This window comes from Parambassis ranga, chromosome 24 (genome assembly GCF_900634625.1).
Source record: "Parambassis ranga chromosome 24, fParRan2.1, whole genome shotgun sequence".
Taxonomy (NCBI): domain Eukaryota; kingdom Metazoa; phylum Chordata; class Actinopteri; family Ambassidae; genus Parambassis; species Parambassis ranga.
In genome coordinates this window covers 1,903,356-1,913,889 of record NC_041043.1, presented here as the reverse complement: position 1 = coordinate 1,913,889, position 10,534 = coordinate 1,903,356, and the positions used below count along the sequence as shown (strand labels likewise).

Genomic DNA, 10,534 nt, shown 5'->3' with positions numbered 1-10,534 from the left:
GGCATGTGAAGCAGCGCAGGGCTATAATTACAGCCAGAGAGGCTGATCTGGCCGGGCAGAGCCTCCCTCCCTTCCCCCTCTTCTGTCCTTACATGGACAGTCTGTTATACCATTAAAATGCCTTCCTATTGTCCCCTTGCAACATATTGCAGACTGTAGTAGAAGAGCCCCTGTATGCAGGCACCATTAGAGATCTGTTGTGTGTTCTTGTCATTGTTGTCAGTTATGAAAGGAGGCAGGGCGCTCAGATGTAAGAAGGATGTGAAGCCAGTGGAGTGACATGAAATTTAAAACAATCAGTCAACTGGTGGTGCAGTGGTGGCAAACAGTGTTTCATTATCAAAGTGATTAAAGTGTGTAATTATTATTCATTATTAGTTGTAGGTGCAGAACAGACTGATACAATAATACAGTCATCACATATGAACGAAGGATTTACTGCGGTGTGAAACAATTCAATATATAAAGCAATCCAAAGTAATCATACTAGCTTCATTCATAACATTCAGAAGAGATAAAATAAATAAAATAATGTCTAACTACTGTAGTTAATAAAATACAATTTAAAGGTACATTAGTACAGAATTGTACAGACCAAAGCTGAAGATAAGGGGTCAAGTCAAATAAATCAGAATAATAAATAACAAATAACATGTTAGTAGATTAATTTAAAAAAAAAACAATAAAATAAATAAATAAATGCATACAAATAGGTCAGCAGGCGATTGTCTGAGGACCTCAGCGTGAGACCTGGCACCTCAAAAGATCTGAGATATGCTGTGCACGCTTTAAAAAATTATAAACATCAAACAAAACATTTTAAAAAGTCATTGGGAGGGAGTTTTGGTTAGTGATAAAAAACAAGGACGTCATTTTTCTGTTTCATTTTGAACGATCAGCGTGTCATCTCACAGAGAGCTGAAGAGAATGCAGTCTGTGCAGTATTTCTACTGTAGATGTCTGAGAGATTTACAGTAAACAGCAGTTTACAGGGTCTGATCACTGATCCATAACTGCACTTCCTCCTGAATGGCCCTGTGCATTCATCTCATGGAGCTGATGTGGGGTTTCCTATTTCTTTTTCCTATCTGCTCTATGTCATCCCTCAAATTCACTGTATTTGAACTGACCCTTAACCCCGTCCATCCTGGATTCATGATTAAAGCTGCTTTTCAAACAGCTCTTTGGCCCATGTTTCTCAGGGGAAACGGTTCTGAAGCTCTGACGATTACATCAAACGATTAGCACTCATCAGTCAGTTCTAATGAGCAGATCATCTATTTTAATGACATTCCTATTTTCATCCATTTGTTCAATTGTGCACTAGATGGCACTTCTGCACTACAAGTAGCCTCAGTGTGTAATCTGTGACTGGCAAAAAGGAGTGACAACACAAAGATTTAGTTCCAGAGAGAGAAGACGGGGAGAGTGGAGGAAACCCGAGGTCCAACAGGTAAAACAAATCTATCAGCTTTAAACTACAAGCAGAGACATATCTTTTTCTCCTTGGTGCAAACTAACCTTTAAGAATAGGTGTGCAATTCTCACCTTCAGCACAGGGAAGCAGTGAGACTTTTACGGTGACTCATTCTAGTTGCACTTCTGTCATGTGTGTGCTTCTTTTTCATGAGTGCAAAAAACATGAAATCCTGTGACAGTCTGCACGCAGCATGTGAGCTGCATGTCAGCAGGGAGGATGTGGTTGTCAACAACGAATATAAAGCTTGACAACGCTGTGTGTTTTACCCAGATTAGCCAGAATTAAGAGTGTTTTGGGTTTAATATATCAAGCAAAGGATTCACTGTAAATGCCTAAGGTAAGTGAACTTCATGACTTTTATTACATTTCATTTGGAAGATGTTAATTAAAGTCACTTTTAGCAAACTATTTCACTGTTTCTAGCTAAAATGTATTGTAGCACCATGTGTGCAAGTTATGTTGATATTTAGTTGATATTTAACTGAAATACTTAAAACATAGCATGACATAATGTTTTCTGCTTTGACAGCACACTGTTACTGTGCACCAGGTGAAAGGCTTAAGGACCATATAATGTGTACTATGGTCAGTCTAATCAGTGATCAGATAAGAGCAACATGAGAAAGCAGGCGTCTGTGTGTGCATGGTTGGAGGATCTTCACTTCAAACTGCAGTCTTAGATCCAGTTATTGGCTGTGATTAAACCCTGTGTGGAGTATATTTGAATGACCTGCTTAGATTTAACCAGTCAGATCAATCGTTTTTAAACTCAAAGTGTGTCTCATGCAGTGTCTTCCTTTAAGCTTTCAGTCACATCTCTGCTGCTCCAGCCTGGACTGAACCATCATGGACCACACGGCGGATCTCATTTCTCATCCAGATCTGTTGAGAAATGAAAGCTCGTCGTTCAACATGACAGCTGCTAACAGCAGCTCGGTTCACACGACTATGATGCCGCCAATAATGGACAAAACCATTAACATACTTTTGATAACTGTGGTATTCATCACCATGGTTTCACTGGGGTGCACCATGGAAGTGTCCAAAATCAAGGTGACTTCAGTAGCACCACATAGTAGTTTAATGTGCTGAACATGCTGATTGATTCTTCTTTTTCTTTCCTCAGGGTCACATAATGAAACCAAAAGGGGTGGCCATCGCACTCCTGGCCCAGTATGGAGTCATGCCTCTCACAGCTTTTGGCTTATCTAAGGTGCTATAAAGTTCTTCTTTATTATGTAATCTCTCAAGACTTAGACATACTGCATTACCATTCAGGATTCATTCACTCAAAAGCAGTAGGACAATTACCTTCTTAATTTGGACATATATTCACCTCACTGTTATTAGTGATAGACTTTGGCAGCAGTCTTATCTTTGGGTGTTCCAGGCGTTCGGGCTGGCTGAAATCACAGCTGTTGTGGTTCTGATCTGCGGCTGCTGTCCTGGAGGAGCTCTATCCAACATCCTGGCTCTGGCTCTGCAGGGGGACATGAACCTCAGGTACACACGACACATGTGCTGACCCACAAAACATGCTCAAGGCTCGATATTTTCATTTTCATGCAGACTCATTATTTATTAGTTATTTAGTGAAATGACCCTTTAAAAGTTCAGCGACCAAAGCAGCTGTGTTCACGTCACAACAGTCGTGAAATCAGACTTCACTCTTATGGTTGAATGACCTGCAGGACATCACTAGTCTGCTCATAGTAAGATGTTTTATGTCCAGGCTCTGGGCCATTTTCCCCAGTCATGAAAAAACAGGTGTGTGAAGATGTTATCTATGTGAGTGGATGGCATCATTGGAGGCAATAAAAGTGACCGCCTTGTCCTTCAGCATTGTGATGACTTCCTGCTCCACACTGCTGGCTCTGGGCATGATGCCTCTGCTGCTCTACCTCTACTGCCAGGGCTTTTCCAACCTGCAGAATGCCGTGCCTTACATCGACATCATCATATCGCTGGTCATGATCCTCGTGCCATGTGGCATCGGCATCCTCATCAACTACTACAGGCCCAAATACTCCAAGATCATCACAAAGGTTGGCTAATACATGCAACACAAGTTAGTACACACTGCAGACTCCAACATGACCTCTGACCTTTGAGATTTAAATTGTTTGTCTCAATAGAAATAGAAATTTTATGGTAATTAGAATATGAAATATGGACTTCAGGCCACAGAAAATGTTGTGTTTTTGGGGACTATTTTCAGCAGCGGATTAACACATTTTTGTTTCAAAATTTTTATTTATTATTATTATTATTTTTTTTTTTTTCAGGCAGGCCTCACCATAATGATGATCGCTGTTGTGGTGATCGGCACCATCACCAGCTTTGCAATCGGGGGCTCCATCTTGACTGTACTGTCTCCTCCACTCATGGCCATCGCTGCCCTCATGCCCTTCATAGGTTACACTTTTGGATACATCATCTCTGCGCTCTTCAGACTCACTCAGCCGTAAATCAGACCTTCTGATGGCTAACATTAGTCATTGTAAACCTATATCCATGATTTATGAATAAATCTGTACCCCTTTATTCTCTCTTAGGGAGCGGAGGACCGTTGCTATGGAGACAGGCTGTCAGAACATCCAGCTGTGTTCCACCATATTGAAGTTAGCCTTTCCCACAGAAATGATCGGCCCTCTGTTCCTGTTCCCCATGGTGTATGGGGCCGTACAGCTGATGGAGGCGGTGGTGCTCATCGTGCTGTTCAGGTGTTACCAAAGGTTTACAAGAAAGAGCGAGAAAAAGAAAGGTGAGACCCACAACAAGATCACATGTCAAATAAGACATTTTAGCAATTTTAGGTTACTTCAGCTGTACAATTGAAAAATAAGGAGATTAGATCAGATTAGAATAGTAAAAATGAATCATTTGAAAGTTGCTGCTGATGGTTTCAGCTCGTCATGGGGGGTGGGGTGGGGGGTTGGGCTTCCTCATCAAGATTAAGAAACAATCAATTACAATGTTATTAGTTAGTCCTGTGCTATGACCATTGACAGTAAAAACTATGGACAGAGCCTCCGTGACGTCACCCGTTTGTTTCTGAAGAGCCGTTTTGAGGCTCGGTGGGAGGTTCCGGGACTTGATGAACGCCGCCATGTTGGCAGCGTCACGTCAACTAAAACTCCGATTATGGACAAAGAGGGGGAGCACGAGCGGGGTTTAGGGGGGCGGGCGATCGTGGAAGCAGGAAACCCACGCTGTGATACGTCAACTGTCTGTCACTCAAGCGGCAACGCCCATAATTAGGCGTAATTTTAAGTCCGAATACCATTGAAACGAGTGAGTTGTAAAAAAATTCACCCTCCCTACAATTGACACTAGCAGAGAACCTATCATCTGAGACCAGAGTGGTTTTTTGTACCAGGCTGTAAACATGTTTTTTTCTGCTGTGAAGTCGGCCATTTTAACATGGGAAATTACTCGCTTTTGGAGCCAGCCCCCAGCTGTTGCGGCGTGAATTACAAGTTTTGACACTTCCGCATGGGCTTCCACTTTGAGCCCCGAAGGTTGCCGCTTGGCTATGACACACTTGACCAGGAACAGTAGCCACCATTGATACAGTCTTGTAGAACACAAGACTGTATCAATGGTAAACATAAAGATTTAAATACGCACCCAAGAAAATGATTATTGTGGTAAAAAGGATTTTTGATCAAATAAAAAAAAATTGTCTGACCATTTAGTTTCTGTCTGTCTGACCTACAGAGATTTACGAGCCAGTAACCGGTAAAGAGTTAGAAAAGAGCTGTGTGTGAGGAAGGCATGATGGACACCTCCTCCTACATCTTCATCTATTCATTTTAACTCTGTGCTCCAGGCTGACAGCAGAAATGGCAGCCATCTTGTGCTGTGTATTAAATATTTTTAACTGTCTTTTTTTTTTATTGTATACAAAGCACCAATGAATAAAACATTTGTGATCCAATTACAATGACTTTATTGGTTTTGTCTATGTTCCTTCTACACCATACAAACATCCATCATTTTTCACTGAAAATACAATCCTTGTACAAAAAAAGTATTTTTCCAAACTCTTGTCTACATGTTCATTTGAAGCACAGTAACATCAGTCACAGTACCAACAGGTATTCTTGGAATTACATTTAAACATAAGTCTGTACACAAACCCCTCTAAAAAAAATGACAATAATAAACTGCATTCTGTAAGTAACAACACTACAAAGGAGTGAAAACAAAGTGTCTGCGTTATCTCCAAAGAGTATTACAGCTCAGCAAAACTAAGGCTTAACAGTCACTGCAAAAGGCTGTAGGATACATGAAATTCATTTACACTGTTGGAAACACTGTGGGGTGGCTGCCCATAGCAGTTTGTATTTGAGCCTTAACACAAATCAGTCCAATAATAAGACCTTGGGCAATGAGTGAGCAAACAAAAGCACATGCAAGCACCTCAAGTTACACATAACACACGCGCGCACACAGCTGTGGTACAATAGGACAGAGAATTTAGGTTTAGACAACATGATTGACAAAGGTAATTAGAAAGTGGTCACATGACTTATCAAAAGCATCCCGGTAGAGGATCCCTGTTCAAAGAGTAGTAATTCATTTACAGGCCTGATGATGGAGGAAAGAAATCTTGAAGAGGCAGAAACCAAGCTGGATAAATTCATTCAGGTGGGACTTAACATGCATATTGTTGGAAAATGAAGTTATTTAACCTAAATGCCCCCTAATAAAAACCAAGTCATGTTTTATACAGTTATGAGAAAAAAAACTGACTGTTGTCTCAGCTTTCAGGAGAGCTCACCGTAGCTCTAGTGTGCCAACTCCTTCCAGGCTGATTCTACTGATAAAACGTGTTGCCTCTAAAGTTGATTCCCAATACCTCACAACAGCTCTTTTTTTAACGCTGGCTGTCAGTAGAAGGAGAACGAGAGCGGGAGCGTGACCGGGAGCGAGAGACGGAGGCTCTTTGGGCGGGTGGAGGGGAGGGAGGTGTGCCCGATTTGCTTGTCTTGGAGGAACGTTTGGCAGGCTCCTTTGATTTTGAGCTTGGGGAAGAGTTGCCGCCTGCAGGCGAGCCGCTGCGAGAGCGGGAACGGTTGTGTGCCTTGGCGGGGCTGCGGGACCGTCTGGGGGAGCGGGATGCGGAGCGGCCTCTGGAGCGGGATCGTGACCGGGATGAGCTCTCGGACCGAGACCGGCTTCTAGACCTGGAAAAAAGAAAAATTTAGGAGGCCTGTTTGAAAACATTTGACTGTGTGAATGAAACATCAAGTGGAAATCACTATAATCCACATGCCAATTACAATTCAAGCAGAAAAGCAGTGACCAAAGCAGCAACACACCTCTTTTTGGCTGCTTCAATGAGCTTGATCTTCCTGCCATTGATTTCCTTTCCAGACAGCTTCTCAAGTGCATTTTTCAAATCGCTGTAAGAGGCAAACTCAACCACCCTGGAAAAACACAGTACAGTTAGCAAGAATCTTTGTCATAAATAATCGATTTATAGTCTTTTTTCTCAAGTTACAACTGCAGCTAAACACGGCCCAGTCTTACCCCTCATTGAGCTTGGGGCGATGTGCGTCTGCGAATGTCACTTCTCCAGCTTGTCTCATGAAATCTTTCAGGTCCTACATATGCAGATATCGGTCAATTGACGGAGAGGCTCAGAACACAAGCACATAAACAGGACTGATTTACCCAGAAAGAGAGAGAAGGTTAGATTCTCTGAGAGGACTACACAGGCTATTGCAGAGAGGGAGACCAGGAATCTCAAAGACTGTTCATCAGCTGGTCATTTAAGTAACAGTGTTTTTTTTGTTTGTTAAAAAATAAGGCACAATTCAGATTTAAAGTAATCACCATTAATGACATAACTGAAGACTTTCAACAGCTTTGAGGTCCTTGGACTCACCCCTCATTACAACTACAGAGATGAACACCATCTGCATGAACTTTTTTTGCAGTGGCGCCGCCTGGGCAGCATTTGGCACAAACAGCCCCATTTTCCTGGCAGGAATGGCACAGGGCTCCGTGCCGGGACCGCCCCTGCCTCGGCACCCCACCTCAGTAAAGAGAGTGAACAGGGTGGAAGAGAGGAAACTACTACCTGAGAGCGGAACCCTTTGGGGTGGGCCGCAGGCTCTCCGAGCCCACCATAACCGGGATAACAGCAGATTATATCCATGGGCACCTGGGAGGAATTCACACTCTCTCACTCGCGATGTGCGGGAACACCAGAGGGGGGAAGGGAGGGGGGATATCGATCGATCGAAGCCCCTCAAATTAACGAACCATCGATCAATACGCCACCACCATCACCATCGACTCTCGCTCTCTCCTCTGCTTTCTCTCTGCCAACACTGTTTCCTCTCTCTCGCTCTCAACCACACACCAGGCGTTGCGAGCGAGCGAAGGGGCCGCCAGCGCCTCTAGTGTGGAGCGAACGCTCACATGACCAGCAGGCATCAACTAGGAGTAGGACAGACTGGCTGACAGCACAGGCTCAACCCAGACAGAAGGACCCAGAAGGGGTTAACTCCACCATAAGCGAGCTCTTCCACATGACACAACAGTCAGGCTGGCAAATAAAGGGGTGAAGAATTGGTTAAAATTTGAAAAACAGGAATAAATTAAGTGTTTTGCTTTTGTACTGCTCTCTGACCTTTTACTGAACTGCATGAGATGCAGATTAATTAAGAGCAATGACTTTGGGCTTAACTTTTGATAGATTAATTATACATTCTGATGAGCCATATACCGTAATATAATTGATCTGCTTTCAGAAACAAAGTCATGTTTTTTAGCAGCAATTCTACAACTGTATGTATATTGTTGGAGCAAGATTGTTGGAGGTGATGTTGCAGCATTAGAGCCTTGCTGTGTATGATAAAGAATTAAGCAGCAATACTAACCTGCCAGCTGACACGAGAGGATAAGTTCTCCACGATGAGGCGGTTCTCGGTGCGCATCGGAGGAGGGTTTCGACTGAAAGGAAAAGGGACTTTCATTAAAAGGTCATGGTGTGGCAGAACTGTTCAACAAAATAGAAACTTAAGTCCAGGGCTAGCAAATATGAAGGACTTGTGGAAGCTGTACCTCCGACTGTTCTGGGAGCCTCGGCCGTAGCGGTCAGAGAAACGTCCTCCTCCACCACCACCACCTCTGCCACGCCCGCCGCGCAGACGTACACGAGCATGTTCAATAGTCACCCTGATGTTACAGACAGGAGGTGAATGAACTTATTCACATGATTTAGTTAAACATTAGTTAGTGTCAGCTTTAAACTGCACTTCAGTTTACGTGTTTTCTTTATTGCTCGCATATCGTCATCAGGTGTGAATGATTGTGGTGATACATGCCCTGATGTGTTGTTCTCCTAGATTATTGGCCTGAGAAAAACATGGTCTAGATATCAACACTTCAAAATTTGACAAACTTACTTTGCTTTGTACAGGAGTGCAACAACATAAACAGAGTTGATATCACGTTGTTACACATTCATTTCAAACAACTCCCCTACCTTTCATTGCACAGCTCTTTGCCATCAAGCTCATACACAGCATCTTCAGCATCTCTGGGATCATCAAACTCCTACAGCAAACACAACAGACCCACAGTTTTTCAGGTTTGTGTCTCAGCTACACAAACAAGGAGAGCAGTAATATTATTGGATTATTTGGCTTCATGATGCAAGAGTCATGCTACAACCTACTTGACCCGTTATTCCAAGGGTTGTTAACCAAATATTTATGTTTCTCAAATAAAATACGTAAATTCGTTGATATATGGTAACTTGAGCATGCAGAAACCCCTCCATGAATACCCCGAGTAAAAACTTTGTTGATTGTGCACTGACCTACACACAGATAGCACTTTGTTGGTGTGTTAGCAAACAAGACAGAGCTCGTGGATATCAACCGTTATGGACATATCAACGAAAATATATCCAATATTTGAACATTAAGTATTTGAATGCAGCGTTGTGCTACAGAATATCGAAGTGTCTGGGGACTCACCACAAAACCGAAGCCTCTCTTGAGGTCAATATCTCGGATGCGGCCGTATCCTTTGAAGAACCTCTCCACATCCTTTTCTCTGGCCGACGGGTTCAACCGGCCGATGAAAATACGACACCCACTCATGCTGATGTTGTTGGTTGAGTAACTGTAATCATGACATTAACGTTATTTTCCCATAGCTAGTCTAGCATAGCAAATGCTGCATGAATGGCCTGTATGTCGTTGTGTTAGCCGGTAAGCTAGCTAGCCACATACACGCTAGGGCTCGGAATTTGAGCAAAACCGTGTTACAAGCTAAGTTAATGAATGAATAACTCCACTTTACAATAGACATCGCTACTCTTATCAAACATACGTTTGCATGATAGTTCTGTAACAACTGTAATTGGCAGCACATACCTGTGAGGGGTACAGAAGGGTTTGCCTCTTGACTGTCGACTGAAAGTGCAAACAAAATGGAGTCTTTACTGTTTCAGGGAGCGGAAAAAAAGCTCTCGTGACGGAGGCTGACACTGCAGAACACGAAAAAACCCGAGGTGAGCCGATGGGTACCCGGATGTGACGTCATCACAATGTGTTTGCTGCAGCTCTTTACCACTAGGTGTCAGTCAAACACAATAGTGTTTATGGAGTATAGATCTTTTGATTCTGTACAGTAGTTAACAGTTTAAACCTTTAAAGATATGACACTATAAAAGCAGGATAAAGGACAGAAGACGTTAAAAACGATAAAATAATAATATATTTTATAATGTTCAATACCGGTTCTAAGAGGTAATCTGAAGTTACCACAGGCAGACCTTTATACTCTCTAATCAAACACAGCAAATCAGGAAATAAGTTAATAATAAACACGACCACCTTTGACCATCTAAGAATATGTAGTTTCACATAGGCTTAGAAAATATTCAGTATATCTGAATTTATGGTGCACGACTAGTAGTATCAACCAACATGGCCACCATAAATTGGTATACCAGAGGTAAAATGATACATTAGTCACCCGTTACACATCTCCAGGGTGAATGTTTGTTCTTATACACTATATTCA

The 10,534-nt window shown here is 42.6% G+C and overlaps 2 protein-coding genes across 3 annotated transcripts; one reads left to right on the top strand and one right to left on the bottom strand.

The window, feature by feature from the left end:
• The first annotated feature begins 1,379 nt into the window (after positions 1 to 1,379).
• Positions 1,380 to 5,420, top strand: slc10a1 (solute carrier family 10 member 1). 2 transcript variants are annotated; one of them, XM_028398018.1, is made up of 8 exons: positions 1,380 to 1,453; positions 2,284 to 2,533; positions 2,607 to 2,693; positions 2,871 to 2,983; positions 3,321 to 3,525; positions 3,766 to 3,944; positions 4,036 to 4,244; positions 5,201 to 5,420. In XM_028398018.1, exons 2-8 carry the CDS (start codon positions 2,327 to 2,329, stop codon positions 5,248 to 5,250), a joined length of 1,050 nt encoding a protein of 349 aa, XP_028253819.1. In that variant the 5' UTR covers positions 1,380 to 1,453; positions 2,284 to 2,326; the 3' UTR covers positions 5,251 to 5,420. The 2 variants fall into 2 exon arrangements, with proteins under 2 accessions (XP_028253819.1, XP_028253820.1); XM_028398019.1 differs by having other exon boundaries at positions 1,391 to 1,817.
• A 788-nt stretch (positions 5,421 to 6,208) lies between these two features.
• Positions 6,209 to 9,994, bottom strand: srsf5b (serine and arginine rich splicing factor 5b). Its single transcript, XM_028398020.1, has 8 exons — positions 9,883 to 9,994; positions 9,481 to 9,628; positions 8,985 to 9,055; positions 8,561 to 8,674; positions 8,377 to 8,449; positions 7,019 to 7,092; positions 6,808 to 6,915; positions 6,209 to 6,672 (listed from the first exon to the last, which is right to left on the bottom strand). The coding sequence occupies exons 2-8, from the start codon at positions 9,604 to 9,606 to the stop codon at positions 6,363 to 6,365; spliced, it is 876 nt and encodes a 291-aa protein (XP_028253821.1). The 5' UTR covers positions 9,607 to 9,628; positions 9,883 to 9,994; the 3' UTR covers positions 6,209 to 6,362.
• Between the last annotated feature and the right edge of the window lie 540 nt (positions 9,995 to 10,534).

Excerpts from the sequence above, each read along its gene's own strand:
- slc10a1 (XM_028398018.1), top strand. The coding sequence starts at position 2,327 with ATGGACCACACGGCGGATCTCATTTCTCATCCAGATCTGTTGAGAAAT. Across the intron at positions 3,945-4,035 it reads CTCTTCAGACTCACTCAGCC|GGAGCGGAGGACCGTTGCTA; the intron begins GTAAATCAGACC and ends ATTCTCTCTTAG. Across the intron at positions 4,245-5,200 it reads AAAGAGCGAGAAAAAGAAAG|AGATTTACGAGCCAGTAACC; the intron begins GTGAGACCCACA and ends TCTGACCTACAG.
- srsf5b (XM_028398020.1), bottom strand. The coding sequence starts at position 9,606 with ATGAGTGGGTGTCGTATTTTCATCGGCCGGTTGAACCCGTCGGCCAGA. Across the intron at positions 6,916-7,018 it reads CGCCCCAAGCTCAATGAGGG|GGTGGTTGAGTTTGCCTCTT; the intron begins GTAAGACTGGGC and ends GTGTTTTTCCAG. Across the intron at positions 6,673-6,807 it reads ATTGAAGCAGCCAAAAAGAG|GTCTAGAAGCCGGTCTCGGT; the intron begins GTGTGTTGCTGC and ends TCTTTTTTCCAG.